At 47.8% G+C, this 25,207-nt stretch overlaps 1 protein-coding gene across 2 annotated transcripts in view; it reads left to right on the top strand.

Moving 5' to 3' along the window:
- The window catches only part of LOC138662751 (TSC22 domain family protein 3-like), a 115,256-nt gene extending 90,374 nt beyond the window's left edge, over positions 1-24,882 (top strand). The window contains exons 1-3 of one of the 2 annotated variants that reach the window (XM_069748655.1): positions 19,579-19,959; positions 20,354-20,405; positions 23,660-24,882. In XM_069748655.1, coding sequence (XP_069604756.1) covers positions 19,838-19,959; positions 20,354-20,405; positions 23,660-23,905 — 420 coding nt within the window. In that variant the 5' untranslated portion in view covers positions 19,579-19,837 and the 3' untranslated portion in view covers positions 23,906-24,882. Of the gene's footprint in view, positions 1-19,578; positions 19,960-20,353; positions 20,406-23,659 lie in introns of those variants that run through there. The other variant, XM_069748654.1, reaches the window with a different exon arrangement.
- Positions 24,883-25,207: the final 325 nt, after the last annotated feature.

Raw genomic sequence — 25,207 nt, 5'->3', positions numbered from 1 at the left:
CATTACAGCCGGGATCCTGCTGATACATGGTGCGCGCCCTGTACTTATAGGCAGGCCGTGACTGAGAGACATTACAGCCGGGATCCTGCTGATACATGGTGCAGGCCCTGTACTTATAGGCAGACCGTGACTGAGAGACATTACAGCCGGGATCCTGCTGATACATGGTGCGCGCCCTGTACTTATAGGCAGGCCGTGACTGAGAGACATTACAGCCGGGATCCCGCTGATACATGGTGCAGGCCCTGTACTTATAGGCAGGCCGTGAGAGACATTACAGCCGGGATCCTGCTGATACATGGTGCGCGCCCTGTACTTATAGGCAGGCCGTGACTGAGAGACATTACAGCCGGGATCCTGCTGATACATGGTGCGCGCCCTGTACTTATAGGCAGGCCGTGACTGAGAGACATTACAGCCGGGATCCTGCTGATACATGGTGCAGGCCCTGTACTTATAGGCAGGCCGTGAGAGACATTACAGCCGGGATCCTGCTGATACATGGTGCAGGCCCTGTACTTATAGGCAGACCGTGACTGAGAGACATTACAGCCGGGATCCCGCTGATACATGGTGCAGGCCCTGTACTTATAGGCAGACCGTGACTGAGAGACATTACAGCCGGGATCCCGCTGATACATGGTGCAGGCCCTGTACTTATAGCCAGGCCGTGACTGAGAGGCATTACAGCCGGGATCCTGCTGATACATGGTGCAGGCCCTGTACTTATAGACAGACTGTGACTGAGAGGCATTACAGCCGGGATCCTGCTGATACATGGTGCGCGCCCTGTACTTATAGGCAGGCCGTGACTGAGAGACATTACAGCCGGGATCCTGCTGATACATGGTGCAGGCCCTGTACTTATAGACAGACCGTGACTGAGAGACATTACAGCCGGGATCCCGCTGATACATGGTGCAGGCCCTGTACTTATAGGCAGGCCGTGACTGAGAGGCATTACAGCCGGGATCCTGCTGATACATGGTGCGCGCCCTGTACTTATAGGCAGGCCGTGAGAGGCATTACAGCCGGGATCCTGCTGATACATGGTGCAGGCCCTGTACTTATAGGCAGACTGTGACTGAGAAACATTACAGCCGGGATCCTGCTGATACATGGTGCAGGCCCTGTACTTATAGGCAGACTGTGACTGAGAGACATTACAACCGGGATCCCGCTGATACATGGTGCAAGCCCTGTACTTATAGGCAGGCTGTGACTGTAAAGGGGTCTGAATACTTTCTGTACCTACTGTATGTATGTGTGTCACTGACATCTACAGTATATACAGTATCTATGTATTCTAAGTGTATACTTGTATATCTATTCTATTATAACCTGTCAGAGTGATTTTAATGATTGCGACACATGAATTGCCGGCTCTTCTTCTATCTAAAATGTATATATGTGTGTGTGTTTTGACCAATATTTCCTTTGAAAGCGATGTGTAAATGACAGAGAATCGCTGTATGTAAAAGCTCATGTTAAAATCACATTGCGGTCGGATGTAAATCGGATTGTACTCGCATGTCTCTCATAGGGAGACTCAGACTGATTTTTCATACGATAAGTGTGACCCCAGCTTTAGCAGCATGATTGGGCACAGACCCTCTCGGCTTCTCAGGTGTGGACCCCAATAGATGTCATTTGCTGGATGACGCACCATCAGATGCTGCGTTGGTGGTGAGAGCGCCTGATACTTGGTTCCCATCTAGACGCCCTGGACTGAGCTCCAATCTTCTGCAGGAAACATCAGGTCTTTTTTTCAGTCTGGGAAGGGAAAACCTCATTGTCAAAACCTGGCAGCGCGAGCATCAGCTGACAGACTAATACTGTGCCCCTAGGAATACACACAGGAATGGGGGCCATGAACGCTGCACGGCCCTGCTTCCTGCCATTATGTAACAAGCTACATGTCCGACCATCTATAAAGAAGTAAGTGCCGAGTGTTCAATGTCACGAGCAAGTAATAACCAGAATTATACCCATCGCTTCATTATCCTGCTCCTAATGCAGAGCAGCGGTCAGTCAGCTTCATACTGTGGCAATGTCACTATGAATGTGCAGTGGTGTGAAAGTGTTTGCCCCCTTCCTGATGTCCTCTTCTTCTGCAGCTATCAGTCTGGAAAAGGTAATAAAGGCATTTCTAAAGCTTTGGGAAAACAGTGAGCCATTATCCACAAATGGCGAAAACATGGAACCGTGGTGAACTTTCCTTTACCCCAAGAAGATAAAAGAGCATAGTAGAACAAAAAACACTGAGTTTCAAAAAATCACAGTAATCCGCAAGTGCCAGTAAAAAGATGTAAAAAACAGGGTATTTAGTTGATACGCTTTTTGCAAAAAATGTATACTAAGCTGCTCCACCAAACGTCACGGTATACCCATATCAGAGCAGTCCTAACTGATGTATGCAATCCCTATCTGATGCGGATGCGGATTACTGTGATTTTTTGAAACTGAGTGTTTTTGGTTCTACTATGCTCTTTTGTCTTCAAGTTTCTTGGTGGTGTGTGAGCATGTTCCTACAGACTTGTTCACTGTGCGAGTAGCCCATGTGTTCCTCTTTACCCCAAGAGCACAGCAGCGACTCATCCAAGAGGTCACAAAAAAACCCAAAACATCCACAGAACTGCAGGCCTCACTTGCCTCAGTTAAGGTCAGTGTTCATGACTCCACCATAAGAAAGAGACTGGGCAAAAGTGGCCTAAAGGACAGAGTTCCAAGATGAAAACCACTGCTGAGCAATAAGAACATAAAGGCTCGTCTCAATTTCACCAGAAAATATCTACATGATTCTCAAGACTTTTGGGAGAATACTCTGTGGACGGACGAGACAAAATTTGAACTTTTTGGAAGATGTATGTCTGACTTAGAAGTAACACAGCATTTCAGAAAAGCAACATCCTCCCAACAGTAAAATATGGAGGTCGTAGTGTGATGGTCTGTGGCTGTTTTGCTGCTTCAAGACCTGGAAGACTTGCTGTGGTAAATGGAACCATGAATTCTGCTGTCTACCAAAAAATCTTGCAGAAGAATGTCTGGCCATCTGTTTGTGGCCTGAAGCTGAAGTGCACTTGGGTTATGCAGCAGGGCAATGATCCAAAAGCACACCACCAAATCCACCTCTCAATTAATTAAATAATGTATCTTTGGAGTGGCCTAGTCAAAGCCCTGACCTTAATCTGATTGAGATGCTGTAATGACCTTAAAAAGGCGGTTCATGCTCGGAAACCTCAAATTTGGCAGAATTACAACAATTCTGCAAAGATCAGCAGCCAGAATTCCTCCAGAACGTTGTAAAAGACTCATTGCCAGTTATCACACATGCTTGATTGCAGTTGTTGCTGCTCAGGGCGGCCCAACCCGTTATTAGGTTTAAGGGGCAATCACTTTTTCACACAACTGTACATACTGTACATATACATATATATATATATATATATATATATATATATATATATATATATCACAGCTCAGCCTTATGTACTGTAATACAAACATATAACTCACAGAAGCGAGCAGCGCTGATGACACAAAACACGCGTCCATACACCGTGCACTAATGTGCATGTATGATTTTCTGCGAGTGACTGCTAAGCTAATCATTAAAGGGACCCTGGCATCTGATTCCTGCTGCCAAACCACGGGTCAGATCCTGGCTGCACTACTACAAAGAAGATAGACTATAAAGATCTGACCCTAGCCGGAGACTATTAGTCCGGTGCCCCTGGCTGGCTCTTCCCAGCGCTGCAGGAGGTGATTGACATCTCTCTTACTCATACGAATGTTGTCAGAAACCTGTCAATTACCTGCAGCAGCGCAGGGGAGAGCCGTCCGGGGTTGACGCCAGACTATGCTCATCACTGGCTATGGTTGAATCTTTAAAGTCCATCTTCTCTGAAACACTTTGGCGCTTCAGAGCAGTTATACCTGTCTGTATTTGAGCCGTCAGACTCTGGTTCACGCAGCGCATGGTTGGGGCAGAAAGAATAAGATGACAGGTTCCCTTGAATATAGCAGATGATAATTGGATTATTAGAAGTCACCTGAAATTTCACATCCTAATTTTGTTAGTTTGCATACTTTCCTCCCTTGGAGCGTTGCCTGCAAGACTTCATACTCAGCGGGTCTCTTTAAAGGGAATCTGTCACCGGGTTTTGACAACTAATCTAAAAGCAGCATAACATAGAGGCAGACACTGGTTGCAGTGATGTGTCACGTACTGGGCTACTTGCTGTAGTTTTGATATATAATCACAGCAGATTATCACTAGAGGACTAGTAAACCTGCTGCCTGTAGTCCTCCATATTCAGGAGCTCTGTATAACCTCTACCCCCCATTGGCTGCTTTCTGCCTATGCACTGTGTACACCGAAATCTGCCAGTCAGTGTGATGGGCGGGGTTATACAGAGCTCAGCATTCAGAGAACTGCTAGATTTGCAGAAGATAAAACTGAGATTTTATCTAAACTGCAGCAAGCAGCCCAGTAAGTGAAATCATCACTGGAATCACGGTCTCTGCCCCTACATCGTGCTGCTCTCATTGACGGATTTTCTTCAAGGAGAGTCAGTACTTCCCCAATGTCTGTATCTGTGAATTCCTGGGCTGCCGGCGCGGTAACTATAATAACTCGTCTCCTTCCAGCTGCTATTTATAACAGAGGGACAACGGCACCGAGATAACCGGGCTTTTCTGGACGTCTCGCTGAGCGCTGACCTCTAGTTGTTTACTGCTCAGTGTGGATACGGACAAACAGGCATTTCCTCTTGTAGAAGTCTTTCTACTTCCCGTTATGTTGCTTCTCTCACTTCACACTGCAACTTGCTCTTTTCTGATCTCTCATTTTACTGACTTTTTAGAATTTGTTTTATTTTGTTAAGGACTGATGAGTTATGAGGAGGGTGCCCCTGAATTTCAGCTGGAAATTTAACAAAAGTGACGCAAATTGTCACATCTAGTTTTAAACCTTTATATTATTTGTTTGAAGAGATGAATGTCGAGGGTTATAGTGAACGACATGCACCAAACGTCTCCAAACTGTGGGCATAAATAAGTGGTGAGAAGTAATCCAGCTACGAGGAGGTATAAAGTTATACAAAAGTGTCTAAGGAGACAACAAATGTATCACCGAGCACCAGTCGCTGTCCTTATATAGGGGACTCATAAATCTGCCCCAATATGTGATGAGAAGTAATCCAGCTACAAGAAAGTATAAAGTGTCTAAGGACATAACAAATGTATCACTGAGAGCCAGCCGCTGCCCTGATATAGGGGGCTCTAAATCTGCCCCAATATGTGATGAGAAGTAATCCAGATATGAGGAGGTATAAAGATATACAAAAGTGTCTAAGGAAACAACAAATGTGTCACCGAGCGCCAGCCGCTATCCTTATATATGGGGCTCACAAATCTGCCCCAATATGTGATGAGAAGTAATCCAGCTATGAGTAGGTATAATGTGTCTAAGAACGTAAGAAATGTATCACTGAGGACCAGCCGCTCTCCTTAAATAGGGGCTCATAAATGGGCCCCAATATGTGATGCAATGGTGTCAGTTATTATGTGACTGACTGCAGCATTTCCTCAGTGATGGCTACATGAAGTCTAAAATGATTTGGGGTTAATTACCCCTCATGGTCCTGACCCAGACTGGGAATAGTGATGCTATTGCACCTAGCACGGCCGCTAATCGTATCTCTTCTGTAGATGTGCTAGTATGGGGCTGAAGTCCTGTCGCCCATGCTCATCTGAACCAGAGATCCCCACTTATCTACCTTTGCTTGTGGCCTGTCATGAAGCCTCGTATTGTACACGACTGTCTCCATGAAGGGGCTTAAGATGTGTCTAATTCATGAAGAGGTGCATGACACTTATTGATTTAGGGGCATCCTCTCACTGGTCATTCACCTTTGTGCCTCTCTCCAGAAATGTGACTCCATTCATGGAATTGCGTAAGTCTGTGCCTTGGCCATGCTTCACCCACTTTTTCAGATATTGTTGACACTGGCATGAAAAGGCCAAAGGCCACTGGTGAAAACAGTTCGGTAAATCAGAGCCGTCATAGATGGCCACTGGGAATCTTCTGGCCCACTTTGTGCATAGAGCAGATTGGCCCATGACGGCCGCTGTAGTGTAATCAGACAACATGGAGCAGATGGGCCCATGACGGCTGCTGTAGTGTCATCAGACAACATGGAGCAAATCGGCCAATATCAGCCGCTGTAGTGTCATCAGACAATATGGAGCAAATCGGCCAATACCAGCCGCTGTAGTGTCATAAGACAATATAGAGCAAATCGGCCAATGCTGGCCGCTGTAGTGTCATCAGACAATATGGAGCAGATCGGCCAATGCCGGCCGCTGTAGTGTCATCAGACAATATGGAGCAGATCGGCCAATGCCGACCGCTGTAGTGTCATCAGACAACATGGAGCATATCGGTCAATGCCGGCCGCTGTAGTGTCATCAGACAACATGGAGCAGATCGGCCAATTCCGGCCGCTGTAGTGTCATCAGACAACATGGAACAGATGGACCCATGACGGCTGTTGTAGTGTCATCAGACAACATAGAGCAGATGGGCCCATGAAGGCTGCTGTAGTGTCATCAGACAACATGGAGCATCTCGGCCAATGCCGGCCGCTGTAGTGTCATCAGACAACAAAGAGCAGATGGGCCCATGAAGGCTGCTGTAGTGTCATCAGACAACATGGAGCAGATCGGCAAATGCCAGCCGCTGTAGTGTCATCAGACAACATGGAGCAGATCGGCAAATGCCAGCCGCTGTAGTGTCATCAGACAACATGGAGCAGATCGGCCAATGCCGGCTGCTGTAGTGTCATCAGACAACATTGAGCAGATCGGCCAATGCCGGCCGCTGTAGTGTCATCAGACAACATGGAGCATCTCGGCCAATGCCGGCCGCTGTAGTGTCATCAGACAACATGGAGCAGATGGACCCATGATGGCCGCTGTAGTGTCATCAGACAACATGGAGCAGATGGACCCATGACGGCCGCTGTAGTGTCATCAGACAACATGGAGCAGATGGACCCATGACGGCCGCTGTAGTGTCATCAGACAACATGGAGCAGATCGGCCAATGCCGGCCGCTGTAGTGTCATCAGACAACATAGAGCAGATGGGCCCATGAAGGCTGCTGTAGTGTCATCAGACACCATGGAGCAGATCGGCCAATGCCGGCCACTGTAGGGTCATCAGACAGTATGGAGGTATGGACGTTAGAAGCGTGACACGTCCTTCTGTCTGCAGATTAACATTCTAGCGACTTTACTCCAGGTCTGCTCCAATTTCATGTCAGTGCGTGACTTTATTTCCACAACACTCCTGGTATTATGTAATGGTTGCCACATATTTCTGTGCACGCCTGTACTCGGCACAGATCACATTGTTGCTTTGTCACCAGCAGAGCAGTGAATATCTGGAGAAGCCAGAAACGATTCCTTACATCAACGCTAAGTTGAATTCACCAACAAAGAGCAGTATAGGATCCGACCCTGCCGGAAAGATGTCTAAGGCCGGCGTCACACTAGGCATAAGTAAATACGGTCCGTTTTTTACGGCCATAATACACAGTAATTGTCCCAAAACACTGTTCCGTATTCAATGTGATGATGCGCAAATTTATCCGTGTGTCATCCGTATGGCATCTGTATGGCTTCCGTACGGCGATTTTTTCTCGCAGGCTTCCAAAATGGACATATCATGGATCCATCGGCTCAAATATTCTTAAAAACATATATACAGTCTATATATGTCAGTGAGACACACACATATGTATATATATTTATATTTAATTCAGCGCTAGATAGCTTTAAAGCCGGTAATTCAATTGCCGGCTTTTGCTATCTCCTTCACAAACCCGACAGGATATGAGACATGGTTTACATACAGTAAACCATCTCATATCCCTTCTTTTATTACATATTCCTCTTTAGTAATGTAACGTCGCCGCAAGGTAAATCACAGGGCCCTATGTATAGGGTGCGGAGATTCCGTATGTGTGCAATGAACACATCTGGACTCACCGCCCGTACAGAGGGGGGCGGCGCTTTGGGCGGAGCGGGTTTTCCGCTCCATCCAAAGCGCCAGCAATCCGGAACATGGAACCTTACCCTTAGCCGTACTCTGGAATGTCTTCCGGACTTTGCCAGGTGTTGACCAACACCTGGGTAGCACAGACTTCCCACTGAGGCCTGTCACGCTGGTCTCAGCGGTGTCTCTGGAGCATGTCTGCCCCAGTCTCTTCGCTGGCTCCAAAATTATTAGTGGTTGGGTGTGCAGAACTTTTATATCAGGGAAGTCCTTACTGAGGGTCACCTGATCCAGTACAGCAAACAAGGTCCTTTCCCCCTGCAAATATTCATGCACACTTTGGTTCCACTTGATTTCTGTTGGTCAGCAGATGGCAGTCTCTCCTCACCAATGGCACATCCTGCACAAATTTCCAGAGTTCTCATGGCTTTTCATTACACCCCCCCCCCTTTTTGCTCGCCAATCCTCAGGCGAGTGGAATTCTTTTGAGTTCGAAGTTTCCTCACAGATAGGCCAAGTTCAGCCAACAGTCGCTCGCATTCCTGGGTCTTCTGTATCTGGGACCAGACAAATTCATCCTGACCATACCGGTAACGGGGAATCCAGCCATTGGCCCGCTCAGTCCTGCAGAGCTCTTCCTGCAGAGGCGCGTCTGGGGTTCCTGGAGACTCCACACTGGAGGTGGTAAGTCAACTCCGAGTTTGTTTTCTGTTCCACTTGAGAGCGGCAACGGCATCTCCGGTGAATTCATCAGCCCAGCAAGCCATTCTTCTTCTTCCTCCAAGACTGCCCTTTATGGAACCTCAGGGACTTCTTTTGGGGGCCCTGCCGCAGTTTGGTCTTCTGCTTCTGAAGAGCAGGGTTGCAGCATATTCCTGTGCAACATTCGAGGTGCCATGGCGTCATCTTCATCAGGTCTAACCTCGTAGACTCGGTTATTCGGGTGAATCTTCCTCACCACTCGGTAGGGCACCGCCTCCCAACGATGATCTAGCTTATTCCCTGGTCGTTTGGCCCACATCAACACATGGTTCCCTGACTGAAATTGTCCACCTGACATCGGGGATCGACTTGAATGTTCCACTTCCCGAAACTGTTGCCCAACCACCTTTGATAAGTCTGAAGCTGGTGTCTGTGTTCTAGGATCCAGGCACTTGGACTACTGGCCAGACAGGAATCTTCTGCCTCCAGCTTCAGTTCAGTGACCTCTTCCGCCAAACAGCAGCATGTAAGAGGTGTACCGGTAGTGGCATGGACTCGATTATTGTAAATCCACACCACCTCAAACACGAATATGGGCCACTTCATCTTCTTGTCCTCTTCCACGGTCCGTAACATTTGCATCAGGGTTTGGTTGACGCACTCACAGGACCGGTTCCCCTGTAGATGATATGGCGTGGTTCTGAATTTGTTCATTCCATAGATACGGTACAGTTTGTCCATCACTCCGATCCTGGAAACAGGCCCCTTGGTCAGAGTGAATTCGCTTCAGGCATCCATATATGCGAATTAAGTTCTGACAGATGACTTTGGCTGCAGCTTCGACTGTGTGATCCCAGGTGGAAGTCACCACTGCGAACTTGGTGACGTGATCAGTTATCAGTTTATTAAATAAATAAAGTACCGATCATCAGAAAGACGACCATCAAGACCCCCAAAGGTGCAGAGGTTCGGATAGCCTGAATAGGAGCCCTCTGTGCTGGGGGTTTGTTCAGCTCACACCGTTGACAACTTCGGTAAACTCCTTCGACCTCCTTGCCCAGTTGAGGCCAGTATACCAGTCGTGCAGCCACCGAAAGATCTTCTCTACACTGAAGTGGGCACCCCTCTCTTGAGCTTCTTTGGCTAGCTGTACTATCAGCGCGCTTCTGGAACCACTACTTGTCAGGTAACATCGAACTCTTGAGGGAGTTAAATCCTTCAGCACAGCAGGGCATCTTTCAGGATGAGTCTTTCCCACTGCCCCAGGATCTGCAGGGTACTTGGTGGTGAAGCAGGCCTAGCTTCCTGATCAGGCCTTTGGCCCAGAACAACTCACTTCCTCAGCCGCATCAGCTCCGAATCGGACTGTTGGAAGTGTATCCACTTGTCCTTTGATCAGCTAAGAATTTGGATGGGTCTGGGCTCTTCTCTAGACTTCTGAGAGGTTATTACAGGCACAGCAAACTGCCTAAAATCTGGGATCTCATCACTCTGAAGCTCTCCATATACATCTGTCTTCGGTCCGGATTGGGTGACTCGGGTCTGCATGCAAATTCTGGGCCTTAGACCGATAGATCTTGTACTGGTATTTAGGATGGCATTTTTTAGGTGGGTCAGGGGGTTGTTATCCGTCCGCATGTGTATTTCTGACCCAGACAAATACTCCCCAAATTTCTCAGTCATGACCCATACCAGTGCAAGCAACTCCAGTTTGAATGAACTATTATTGTCGGCATTCTTCTCAGTGTCTCTCAGTGACCTACTGGCTTACGCGATTACCCACTCGCTTCCTTCTTGTACCTGTGCCAATACTGCTCCTAGTCTGTATAGGCTTCCATCGGTGTACAGCACGAAGGGCTGCGAGAAGTCAGCGTAGGCCAAGATTGGGGCATCTGTCAATACCATCTTCAATGCCTGAAATGCTTCTTCTTGCCATTGGCCTCACTGAATGGGTTGACCTTTGGCTTCCCCAGCCATGCCCCGCAACAACTCGTTGAGCGGTACCGCAATCTTGACAAAGTCCGTTATGAACCTGCGATAGTATCCCGCTAGCCCTAGGAATGCTCTCAAGTCTCGTGATAAAATATAATTCAGAGTTACAAACAAAAGTTGACTATTTCTGCCTCTCTAGGTGTATAAAGCTCCATCTTCTGTGCTGTAGGACCCAGGAGTAGTGATGAGCGAATATACTTGTTGCCCGGGTGACCTCCGAGTATTTATCACTGCTCGGAGATTACGTTTTCATTGCGGCAGCTGAATGATTTAAAGCTACTACCCAGCTTGATTACATGTGGGGATTCCCTAGCAACCAGGCAACCCCCACATGTACTCAGCCTGGCTACTAGCTGTAAATCATTCAGCTGCCGCAATGAAAACTAAATGTCTGAACACTAACAAATACTCGGAGGTCACCCGAGCGTGCTCAGGAAAACCCGAGCAACGAGTACAATCTCTCATTACTACCCAGGAGAGAAGCTTGCTGAGGATTCCATCCAGTGTAGAAGAAAAGAACAATTAGGCTCTGTGCACACATTGCGGATTGGTGTGCAGATTTTTCCGCACTGTTTTTGCAAAATCTGCAGGTAAACCGCACTGCGGATTACCCACGGATTTGCTGCGGTTTTTCCGCACTTTTTGTGTGGATTGCACCTGCGGTTTTACACCTGCGGATTCCTATTGAGGAGCAGGTGGAATCCGCACAAAGAATTGACATGCTGAGGAAAAAACACCGATGCGTTTCCGTGCTTTTTATTCCGCAGCATGTGCACTGTGGATTTTGTTTTCCATACATTTACATGGTAATGTGTAACGCATGGAAAACTGCTGCAGATCCACAGCAAAATCCGCAACGTGTGCACATAGCCTTAGGACAATAACATGTATCTGTAGATTATTTATAAGAATGGTTTGGGCACAAGCGATTGCTGTATGACAGAGCCCGGCAAGCCCCATAGAAAGCACAAGTCCGCTGCAGTACCAATGTCTGCCAGGAGGGGACAGAAGATGACAAGCGCTGGTTTCTAGCACGGATTTTAGAATTCTGTGTGATGTGTATAAAAATCAGCAACTGAGGCCAAAATAAATGCACTAGTGAGGAGTGCAGATTTATGGAGGCGGACAGACCAAAGCCGTGTCATGTAACTCGCACACGTTCACACCGGTGTCACTTCCTGCATTATTGGAGCCTCGTAGTGATGAGCGAGTGTACTCATTGCTCGGGTTTTCACTAGCACGCTCGGGTGACCTCCAAGTATTTGTGTTTTTCCTCACCTCAGCTGCCTGATTTACAGCTGCTGGACAGCCTGAATACATGTGGGGATTCCCTAACAAACAGGCATTCCCCACATGTGCTCAGGCTGTCTATCAGCTGTAAATCAGGCAGCTGCGGCAACAAAAACTAAATCTCCGAGCAGTTACAAATACTCAGAGACCACCCGAGCGTGATAGGGAAAGCCCGAGCAACGAGTATACTCGCTCATCACTAGAGCCTCATTATTACTTCCTAGTCTCCAGTCGCCGCTGAAATGGTACAGAGGATTTGGCAGGAGCGGGGTCCTTGTTGGCTGCAGCCAATCACATCTGGCGTTGGTGGGTCCATGGTGGTCCTTGCTGGAAGTGAGTAGTGGACAACCTCTTTAAGTATCTTTTTTTTATGCTCCTTTAGCTATAGGGGTTAGCTGGGACCGTTATTTTTTGGTTATAGACCTAGGAAGTTACTGGCCGGTTCCTACCAGGTAGCAGTTACTGCTTACCTGCCTGTTGTGTCTGCCACCGTTCTCTGCCTGCTCAGAGTGATCACAGGCCGCTCTGGCAGGCAATTCTGCAGCTTCTGCTGATGTCACTCCGGCAGGTCAGCGGCTTCTCCTGTCCTGTTGATGGGGCGAGACTGCAGTCAGTATGATGGCGACCATCACGTCCTGTTGACCGAGCAGCTGAAGAGGAAGATTTGCTCTGCAAACGTGGAGAAGCAGAATCGCCGGCAGGAGCGGTCCGTGATCAATCTGAGCAGACGGAGATCGGGGCCGGGCAGGTACCAACTGCCTGTTAGTTCTTAGGCCCTTAAGAAAAAAAATAGTCCTAGATCATCCCTTTAATCTAGGATCTAGGTAGTGACGTATAACATTACTTCTATAATACTTGGTACATCAAACTGATATAAGTAAATGTTTCTTTTCTTTTCTCCTTCTTTCCTTTTTAATACATTTAATTTTATTGATTCATTTTTGGTACAATTATATTATAAAAATACTAATGCTTTGTTCGGTTATATAGAGCCGTGATAGGAGTAGCAGGTCCGCAGCGGTCGTCTTATGGGACAGATCTTCTGCAGAGCAAATATGTCCTGCCCTGTGGAAAATTCCCACAACTTATTGGTACAAAGGAGAAAGTGCCGACATTGCAAAACAATCTGCCTGATCCTAGATGATTTCCACACAGTGTAATAAATGCAGTGATCTGGCAGGTGAGCACAGGACTGGCGGGAGACACATGATAGCGGCTTGTTTGCCGGCGCCTGCGGTTGTTTTGGCTGCGCCATATGGAAGAGAACATTGTGTTCTTCACTAATGTAAACAAGATATTGGAGGAGACGGCAGCTGTAATGGCGGGGGGACACCAGCAGGGGGAGCAATGGGATGAAGTCAGACTAATCTGCAGCCCCATCCTTGTGGGGGAGGGGAGAGATAGGAGGACACAGCACAGAGCTGACATGTGTGCGCTGCCATAGATGTGCATCAGGTGGAATTAGGCTACTTTCACACATCAGTTTTTTTGCCGTCAGGCTCAATCCGGTGAATTTTGAAAAAAACGGATCCGTCGCAAATTGTGAAAAACTGATGCGACGGATCCGAGCAGTTGATTCGACTACTACTGTGCACACGCCGCTGCAGGAACCGCACACATGCAGCCTCACTGAATATTATAAGCCGCATTCACACACGCAGATTGTTCAGTCTTTCACAGTCACAATTCCCGGCTACGGGTTTCCCAACCTGAACTAATGGCTCCCAGGCAATGATGATGGTCTCCCCCTGACTCACGGGCCCCATAGTGTGCCGGTGTCCCTCTCAGGGGCCCACTCAGGATCCTAGCGCCCTGTGGTGATCATGCACTGATGGCAGATTACAGCCAGCTGGCAATACCCCGTAACCTATATTAAAGGGGTCCGACATGAGAAGTGTGCATCACTGTGAGTTATGGCGGACTCTCCGAGTCATCCCCGTCATATTCCCCGGTATATGGCAGCAGCCATGTAATAATGCGACTCGCATGCTGACGGTCACTGGCAGACTAGACTCCTGCCCTCCTCCGGGTGTCGGTGCTGCACAGCGGGGACTCGTCTGAAGCTGCGCTGATTGCTATGATCGTTATTATGTTACTACCCACCAGCATTAATTCCACAGCACTTTACAGACATTATAATCACTGTCCCCATTGGGGCTCACAATCTACATTCCCTATCAGTCTTTGGAGTGTGGGAGGAAACTGGAGAACCTAGAGGAAACCCACGGAAACACGGGGAGAACATACAGAACATCCTTCAGATGTCATCCTTTGTAGTATTTAAACCCAACGCTGCAAAGCAACAGTGCCAGTAACTAAGCCAACTGTATAGTGCTAATTACTGAGCCACCATACAGTGCTAACCACTGATCCACCATATAGAACGAACCAGAGCCACCGTACAGTGCTAACCACTGAGAAACTGCAGTGATAGCCACTGAGCCACCATTCAGTGCTAACCACTGAGCCACCGTGTAGTGCTAACCACTGAGCCACCATACGTTAAGTACTGATCCACTGTATTATGTTAACCACTGAGCCACCATACAGTGCTAACCACTGAGCCAGCGTACAGTGCTAACCAGTGAGCCACAGTACTGTGCTAACCACTGAGCCACCGTGCAGTGCTAACCACTGAGCAACCATATAGAACTAACCACTGAACCAATGTACAGTGCTAATCACTGAGCCACCATGCAGTGCTAACCACTGAGCCGCAGTGCTAACTACTGATCCACCGTACGTTGTTAAGTACTGATCCACTGTATTATGTTAACCACTGAGCCACCATACAGTGCTAACCACTGAGCCACCGCACAGTGCTAATCACTGAGACACAGTACCGTGCTAACCACTGAGCCACCGTGCAGTGCTTACCACTGAGCAACCATATAGAACTAACCACTGAACCAATGTACAGTGCTAATCACTGAGCTACCATGCAGTGCTAACCACTGAGCCGCAGTGCTAACTACTGATCCACTGTATTATGTTTACCACTGAGCCACCGTACAGTGCTAACCACTGAGCCACCACGCAGTGCTAATGACTCAGCTACCATACAATGATGACTGAGCCACCGTGCTAGTCACTGAGCCACAGTGTGGTGAGCTACTGAGTCACTGTTCAGTGCTAACCACTGAGCCACCGTGCAGTGCTAACCACTGATCCACTGTATTATGTTAACCACTGAGCCACCATACAATGCTAACCACTGAGCCACTGTACTGTGCTAACCACTGAGCCACAGTACAGTGCTAACCACTGAGCCACCATATAGAACTAACCACTGAACCAATGTACAGTGCTAACAACTGAGCCATCGTACTGTGCTAACCACTGAGCCACCATGCAGTGCGAACCACTGAGCCACAGTGCAGTTCTAATCACTGAGCCACAGTGTGGTGAGCTACTGAGCCACCATGCAGTGCTAACCACTGAGCCACCGTGCAGTGCTAACCACTGATCCACTGTATTATGTTAACCACTGAGCCATCGGACAGTGATAACCACTGAGCCACCGTACAGTGATAACCACTGAGCCACAGTGCAGTGTTAACTACTGATCCACTGTTATATGTTTACCACTGAGCAACCGCACAGTGCTAACCACTGAGACACCATACGGTGCTAGCCACTGAGCCACCGTACAGTGGTAATGACAGCCACTATACAGTGCTAACCACTGAGCCACCATACAGAACTAACCACTGAACCACTGTACAATGCTAACCACTGAGCCACCGTACAGTGCTAACCACTGAGCCACTATACAGTGCTAATGACTGAGTCACCATACAATGATAATGACTGAGCCACCGTGCAGTGCTAGTCACTGAGCCACAGTGTGGTGAGCTACTGAGCCACCGTGCAGTGCTAACCACTGAGCCACCGTACAGTGCTAACCATTGAGCAACCGTACAGTGTGATACAAACGTGAGTGAAGAGCTCTGCTCAAGATCTGTGTGATGTTAGCTGGGTGGGAGAAGCCCCCCCAGTTGTTGAGATAGCAACGTATTTGTTTAGTTAGTGCCGGACAGGCTAGGATTTATTTTTATGTTTTGTTTTTTGTGTTGCTTTCACGTTAATAAATCTGACCTGAGGTCAGCCTGCTCAGAAACCTGCTGTACGCCTCAGATTCAATGCACAAACCACGTGTCCTTTGACCCCAGCAAAGGCGATCCCAGAGTGTTTTGTCACAATATATATATATATACCAGATGGTGGCCCGATTCTAACGCATCGGGTATTCTAGAATATGCATGTCCCCGTAGTATATTGCCGAGACACGTGGTATATTGCCCAGCAACGTACTATATTGCCCAGTTACGTAGTATATTGCCCAGCCACGTAGTATATTGCCCAGTCACGTAAAATATTGCCCAGCCACGTAGTATATTGCCCAGTCACGTAAAATATTGCCCAGGCACGTAGTATATTGCCCAGCTATGTAGTATATTGCTCAGCCACGTAGTATATTGCCCAGTCACGTAGTATATTGCCCAGCCACGAAGTATATTGCCCAATCACGTAGTATATAGCCCAGCTACATAGTATATTGCCCAGCCGCGTAGTATATTGCCCAGCTACATAGTATATTGCCCAGCCACGTAGTATATTGCCGTTACGTAGTATATTGCCCAGTCACGTAGTATATTGCCCAGCCACGTAGTATATTGTCCAGTCACGTAGTATATTGCCCAGCCACGTAGCATATTGCCCAGTCACGTAGTATATTGCACAGCCCACGTAGTATATAGCACAGCCCACGTAGTATATTGCCCAGTCACGTAGTATATTGCCCAGTCACGTAGTATATTGCCCAGCCACGTAGTATATTGCCCAGTCACGTAAAATATTGCCCAGCCACGTAGTATATTGCCCAGTCACGTAAAATATTGCCCAGGCACGTAGTATATTGCCCAGCTATGTAGTATATTGCTCAGCCACGTAGTATATTGCCCAGTCACGTAGTATATTGCCCAGCCACGAAGTATATTGCCCAATCACGTAGTATATAGCCCAGCTACATAGTATATTGCCCAGCCGCGTAGTATATTGCCCAGCTACATAGTATATTGCCCAGCCACGTAGTATATTGCCGTTACGTAGTATATTGCCCAGTCACGTAGTATATTGCCCAGCCACGTAGTATATTGTCCAGTCACGTAGTATATTGCCCAGCCACGTAGCATATTGCCTAGTCACGTAGTATATTGCACAGCCCACGTAGTATATAGCACAGCCCACGTAGTATATTGCCCAGTCACGTAGTATATTGCCCAGTCACGTAGTATATTGCCCAGCCACATAGTATGTAGTATATTGCCCAGCCACGTAGTATATTGCCTAGCCACGTTGCCCAGCCACGTAGTATATAGCACAGCCACGTAGTATATAGCACAGCCACGTAGTATATTGCCCAGTCACGTAGTATATTGCCCAGCCACGTAGTATGTAGTATATTGCCCAGGCACGTAGTATATTGCCCAGCCACGTAGTATATTGCACAGTTCACGTAGTATATAGCACAGCCCATGTAGTATATAGCACAGCCACATAGTATATTGCAGTTCACGTAGTATATAGCACAGCCCATGTAGTATATAGCACAGCCACGTAGTATATTGCCCAGTCACGTAGTATATTGCACAACCCACGTAGTATATAGCACAGCCCATGTAGTATATAGCCCACGTAGTATATTGCCCAGCCACATAGTATATTGCCCAGCCACGTAGTATATTGCCCAGTCACATAGTATATAGCATAGCCCACGTAGTATATAGCACAGCCCATGCAGTATATAGCACAGCCCACGTAGTATATTGCCCAGCCACGTTGCACAGCCCACGTAGTTTATTGCACAGCCCACATAGTATATAGCAATGTGGGCATCATATCTCTGTTAAAAAAAAGAATTAAAATAAAAAATAGTTATATACTCACCTTCTGGAGCCCCCAGATAAAAGCAAAGCGGTTACTGACGCTGAGTCCTCTCGTGCTCCGGTCTCGAGTGCATTGCGGTCTCGCGAGACCGCTACGTCATCATGTCGCGAGATCGCAGCATGGAGCGGTCACCGGAGCGTCACGAGCAGGAAAGGCCTGTTGTGGATCCGAGGGGCCGACGGATGGTGAGTATATAACGATTTTTTATTTTTAACATTAGATTTTTTTACTATTGATGCCGCATAGGCAGCATCAATAGTAAAACGTTGGTGACACGGGGTTAATAGCAGCGTTAACGGAGTGCGTTACACCGTGGCATAACGCGGTCGGTTAACGCTGCCATTAACCCTGTGTGAGGGCTGACTGGAGTGGAGTATGGAGCGGGCACTGACTGCGGGGAGGGAGGAGCGGCAATTTTGCCGCCGGACTGTGCCCGTCGCTGATTGGTCGTGGCTGTTTTGCCGCGACCAATCAGCGACTTGGATTTCCATGACAGAGGCCGCGACCAATGAATATCCGTGACAGAAAGAAGGACAGACAGAAAGACGGAAGTGACCCTTAGACAATTATATAGTAGATAGATCTGTATGTGTGTATATGTGTGTATGAATATATATATATATGTGTATATACTGTATATCTGTGTGTATGAATAATATATATATACTGTATATGTATATATATGTGTGTATGTATATATATGTAGTGTTGTATGTGTATATACAGTATATATTTGTATATATATGTGTATACACTGTATATGTGTATATATGTGTATATCTGTGTGTGTATATATGTGTGTATATATCTGTGTGTGTGTATATATGTAGTGTTGTATGTGTATGTGTGTATATACTGTATATATCTGTGTGTATATATATCTGTGTGTGTATGTAGTGTTGTATGTGTATATATGTGTATATACTGTATATGTGTATATATGTGTATCTGTGTGTGTGTATATATATATATATATATATATGTGTATATATCTGTGTGTGTATATATGTAGTGTTGTATGTGTATATACTGTATATATTTGTATATATATATGTGTATACACTGTATATGCGTATATATGTGTATATATGTGTGTGTATATATATATATATATGTGTGTGTATATATCTGTGTGTGTGTATATATGTAGTGTTGTATGTGTATGTGTGTATATACTGTATATATCTGTGTGTATGTATGTAGTGTTGTATGTGTATATACTGTATATGTGTATATATATGTGTGTATATCTGTGTGTGTGTATATATACGTATATGTGTATATATCTGTGTGTATATATATCTGTGTGTGTATGTAGTGTTGTATGTGTATATGTGTATATACTGTATATCTGTGTGTGTATATGTAGTGTTGTATGTGTATATACTGTATATCTGTGTGTGTATATGTAGTGTTGTATGTGTATATACTGTATATCTGTGTGTGTATATACGTGTGTGTATATGTAGTGTTGTGTGTGTATATATGTGTATATACTGTATATATCTGTGTGTATATGTGTATATCTGTGTATGTGTATATACTGTATATATATGTGTGTATATATGGTGTGTGTGTGTGTGTGTGTGTGTGTGTGTGTGTGTGTGTGTGTGTGTGTGTGTGTGTGTGTGTGTGTGTGTGTGTGTGTGTGTGTGTGTGTGTGTGTGTCAGCGCGGCTGGGGGAGGCTGCTCTCTCTGCACGGAGGGTGACACCATGTGACGTCACCGCCCCTGCTATATAAGGCCGGGCAGCCCCGCCTAGCCTCAGTGTGCGGGTCCAGCAGTTGCACCGTCGGTCCGTGCTGTGTATATACGTCTATATCCGGGGAGGACTCCTGCAGACATGAGCACGGGGCTGTGCCAGTTCCCCATGGAGGTGGCCGTGTACGAGCTGCACAATTTCTCCATCTCCTTCTTCTCCTCGCTCCTGGGCGCCGACGTCGTGTCCGTGAAGCTGGATAACAGGTGACGAGGGTCTGGGGATTTGGGGTCGTCGTTGCCGCCTGCAGCAAGGATCCGTTTCTGGGGTTTCCTGGCGTTATTTGCTGCCGTCTGATGATGATGGTGCTCTGGTTCCATTTCCTGCCTGCGGTGATTATTGCCGTAGTACGCCGCCACTGCTGCAGTGAGTGCCATCCGTCCCGCCGGTGTCCGCAGACCTGGGCTTTGTTGCTCGGAGCAGGATCATCCCGGTTTGGACTGGACTCGCTGCAGTTCCCGCCCCCTTGTTTGTCAGCTGCAGGCAGGAGCTTTGTCTGTGCTCGGGTTAACCCCTCGGGGGCTGAATGCGCCGCCGCCATTACCTGTGTGCACTGCTGCTGTGCGTCCACACTAACCTCTGTTATTATTCTTTCTGCAGCGCTTCAGGGGCAAGTGTGGTGGCCATAGATAACAAGATTGAGCAAGCCATGGTGAGTACAGCGATTATCTCCGCGTTATTACATCTCCAGCATGTTATTACACTCTGCCTATGGTGGAGTGCTGGTCCCGCAGACCCCCATAATGCAATGTTTCCACACGTTACGTCATTCCTGCACCCAGGGGTTCGGGGCTGGAGAATGGGGTCTCCCAACTCATTGTGAACACGCCAGCGCTGTAAGGGTCCCGCAGACCCCCATAATGCAATGTATCCGCACGTTACATCATTCCTGCACCCAGGGGCTCGGGGCTGGAGAATGGGGTCTCCCAACTCATTGTGAACATGCCGGCGCTGTAAGGGTCCCGCAGACCCCCATAATGCAATGTATCCGCACGTTCCATCATTCCTGCACCCAGGGGTTCGGGGCTGGAGAATGGGGTCTCCCAACTCATTGTGAACATGCCGGCGCTGTAAGGGTCCCGCAGACCCCCATAATGCAATGTTTCCACACGTTACATCATTCCTGCACCCAGGGGTTCGGGGCTGGAGAATGGGGTCTCCCAACTCATTGTGAACATGGCGGCGCTGTAAGGGTCCCACAGACCCCCATAATGCAATGTATCCGCACGTTACATCATTCCTGCACCCAGGGGCTCGGGGCTGGAGAATGGGGTCTCCCAACTCATTGTGAACATGCCGGCGCTGTAAGGGTCCCGCAGACCCCCATAATGCAATGTTTCCGCACGTTACATCATTCCTGCACCCAGGGGCTCGGGGCTGGAGAATGCGGTCTCCCAACTCATTGTGAACATGCCGGCGCTGTAAGGGTCCTGCAGACCCCCATAATGCAATGTATCCGCACATTACATCATTCCTGCACCCAGGGGTTCGGGGCTGGAGAATGCGGTCTCCCAACTCATTGTGAACACGCCAGCGCTGTAAGGGTCCCGCAGACCCCCATAATGCAATGTATCCGCACATTACATCATTCCTGCACCCAGGGGTTCGGGGCTGGAGAATGGGGTCTCCCAACTCATTGTGAACACGCCGGCGCTGTAAGGGTCCTGCTCGGTGGAGTCCCGCAGACCCCCACTATGGGGCGATGCTGTTTCTTAGTCAGTCCTGTAATGCAATGTATCCGCACGTTACATCATTCCTGCACCCAGGGGTTCAGGGCTGGAGAATGGGGTCTCCCAACTCATTGTGAACATGCCGGCACTGTAAGGGTCCCGCAGACCCCCATAATGCAATGTATCCGCACATTGCATCATTTCTGCACCCAGGGGTTCGGGGCTGGAGAATGGGGTCTCCCAGCTCAGTGTGAGCATACCGGCGCTGTAAGGGTCCCGCAGACCCCCAGTATGGGGCAATGCTACTTCTTAGTTCTGTATTGCCATGTCTCTGCACATTACATCATTCCTGCACCCAGGGGTTCGGGGCTGGAGAATGGGGTCTCACAGCGCCGGCGCGTTCACAATGAGCTGGGAGACCCCATTCTCCAGCCCCGAACCCCTGGGTGCAGGAATGATGTAACGTGCGGATACATTGCATTATGGGGGTCTGCGGGACCCTTACAGCGCCAGCGCGTTCACAATGAGCTGGAAGGGTCCCGCAGACCCCCATAATGCAATGTATCCGCACGTTGCATCATTCCTGCACCCAGGGGTTCGGGGCTGGAGAATGGGGTCTCCCAGCTCATTGTGAACACGCCAGCGCTGTAAGGGTTCTGCTCGGTGGAGTCCCGCAGACCCCCACTATGGGGCACTGCTGCTTCTTATTCAGTCCTGTAATGCAATGTATCCGCACGTTGCATCATTCCTGCACCCAGGGGTTCAGGGCTGGAGAATGGGGACTCCCAGCTCATTGTGAACGCGTCGGCGCTGTAAGGGTCCCGCAGACCCCCATAATGCAATGTATCCGCACGTTGCATCATTCCTGCACCCAGGGGTTCAGGGCTGGAGAATGGGGTCTCCCAGCTCATTGTGAACACGCCGGCGCTGAGCTGCTGGGATCTCATTGGACAGGAGGGGACTGCAGTGAGGTCTGCAGACTGTGCTGGGGATGAGGGACACTGCAGACCTTTCCACCATTGCTCTTCCTCCATGACTGACCCACTGTGCGAGGCGCCACCATAAACACACAGCCTCTTAGGTTCACTGCACGACATGCTCACATGGATTCAGCAGCCGTTAGGTCGACAGTGTGAACGGACAATTATTATTTTACAGAAATGGCTTTCATGTAACGTTTCCTTCAGATCTATACACTGATATCCATTGTTTGGCGTGTACCAGCTATTATATGACTCTATCTTAGACCTTTATGAAAATAGTAGGGTGTTCTAAAGGGAACCTTTCATGTCCCCAAATTCTATTGACCAGCAGATTACAGTGCTGTCCGACTGCTGTACTGTAAGTGCGGCTACTGGGAGAAAATTAACTTTATTCGTCTCCAGAGCTGCCGGCTTTCAGTCATAGAGGTGGGCACAGAGCAGCTACAGTCACTGGTCAATACACAGTGAGCGGCATCATCAGCATGGCCTGGCACCATGAGTGACAGCTAGTCAACACATCTGTGCAGGGCGAGCTGTCAGCCACAGTCCTGGGGATGCTTACAATGCTGAGAGCGATGACTATAGCCACTCTGTTCCCGCCTCTATGACTGAAATCTGGTCGCTCCTGGGAGGAATAAAGCTAAACTTCTCCCGGTAGCTGCACTTTCTGTACAGCGGCCGGACAGCATTGTAAGGCTATTAGCCTGCAGATTACCCCCATATCCGCAGGTTAATATCATTTAGAGACATGACTGGTTCCCTGTAGGGTATGTTCCCACGGTTAGGAACTGGCAACACTTTTGTCGCAGTACATGTCCGCTCCTTCGAAAGCACTGCTGGCTTTTGAGCGCAGGTGTTCATTGAACTTTGCGGAATCACCGCTCCCAATACATTGGATGTAAAATTTATCTTGCGGAGATGCAAGATAAATTGACATGCTGCAGTCTCGAAAGACGCGCCGCATGTCTGTCTCCGCAGGGAAGCCGGAGGTGTCCGTGCATGCATAGTGGAGATGGGATTTCTTGAAATCACGTCCACTATGCTGTAACGTCTGGACGCTGTGGCTCTACACTGCGTCCAACCCGCAGCGTTTACTGACCATGGGAACATACCTTAATTCTGTTGGCAGATGCAGGCATTATGTTTCATTCTGTGCCCTGCTGTAATGAATGTGTGGCAGTAACATCTCTAAGAACCGATTTTAAGTGTTATGGGCAACAACACTGATGTCAATATTTTTCCTTGTCCTACAGGATTTGGTGAAGAACCATCTCATGTACGCAGTTCGGGAAGAGGTGGAAGTCCTGAAGGAGCAGATCAAAGAGCTGGTAGAAAAAAATTCTCAGCTTGAAAGGGAGAACTGTCTACTAAAGAATCTTGCCAGCCCAGAGCAGATGAAAAAATTTCAATCCCGGCTTCCTTCAGGGGACACAAGGGTGATTTCAAGCCTAGATTTTCTACATGCAACTCAACCACGCAAAACCGGATCTGCAGTTTAAGTGGCTCTGTCTTTGGAGTGGACAGAGCCACAGAACTTTTCCTAATTGTCTCCTCGATAATGAGAAAAAAATGTAATTTTTTTTCCCCCCTCTTTAAAGTGTCACCTTGGCCTGGAGGGTCGTTGACTAGCCTATACTGGCACCATGAGCTGTACCAGGGCTAGAACAGGCTTCCTCACGAGTCTTTTCTACAAGAGAAGAGTGAGAGAAGCCAATCGTGGGCTCCTTAAGAGGAGGACCAGTAAGACAGAGCTTGTCCGATATGGAACCTGCCTTTCTTGGTGTCGGGCTTTAAATGCAAAGCCAGGGTAACAGCAGAAGCTGCAGAAGAAGCCCACAGGCCGCTTCTGAAAGAGTTCTCTAACCATGGAGTACAAAGTTGGTCAGAGGGACCATCTCTGTTCAGCGAGACCATAAAACGTTCTTAAACCAGAGTGGTGGCCTTCAGAATGTAGACTGGCGTAGGATACGTTGCTCCATTTGGTTGAAGAACAAAGCTTGAGATGCACCTAAACACTTTGCAATGGATTTCTGTAGTTAGAGCCAGTGGAGGACTTCCCAAACCCCCACACGTAGCGGCTGTAGGCATGGGCTCCACAGATGGTGTTCACTATTGGAGCAGTGGTACCATGAAGCCTCCTTGGAGGCTCGGAAGATGCTGCGTGTAACATGGACACTGTACGTCTTTTGTTTCTGTTTTTATATATGTCTAGGATAGATTGTATTTCTCTTGTGTTCTTCATTTCCATTCGTTTTCATGCAAAAGCACATGGGCTGACAAAGAGCCTCCTGAAAAGTTCACACGACACTTTAAAATCTGGGAAAAGTATGACAGACTTTTTATGTACCGCAATATTAATGACTCTAGGACTAAACCGTCAGAAAATAACCTTCTATGGTTCGATGGAAAATGTTACTCTTAGCCTAATGTACATAACTCAATGGATTCTGCAATAAAACCTTTTTATTAAATACTTCCCACGGTGTTTCATTCTTCCAGATATTAATCGTGATGTTTTTTATTCTGTTGACATAGCGACTCGCGATTTACGCCATAGGATCCAGCAAGAGAGAATCGGTACTGATCTGATGGACTTCAATGGAGGATGTTTTAGATGAGTTTTTTTTTTTTTTTTTTTTTTTATACTCTCTTAATGATCCAGCAGTGACTCCGTCTTTCCTGCCAAAACATGCAGAAAAGGTGCAAACATTTCTGCACCGAATACTTAGGGTATGTGCAACCGTTGCAGATTTTTCCGCTCGGATTCTGCAGAATCCGTAGGTAAAACACAGTACGGATTT

This window comes from Ranitomeya imitator, chromosome 2 (assembly GCF_032444005.1).
Source record: "Ranitomeya imitator isolate aRanImi1 chromosome 2, aRanImi1.pri, whole genome shotgun sequence".
NCBI classification, from domain to species: Eukaryota; Metazoa; Chordata; class Amphibia; order Anura; family Dendrobatidae; genus Ranitomeya; species Ranitomeya imitator.
Note: the sequence above shows the minus strand (reverse complement) of the source record. Positions and strands in the feature narration are given on the sequence as shown.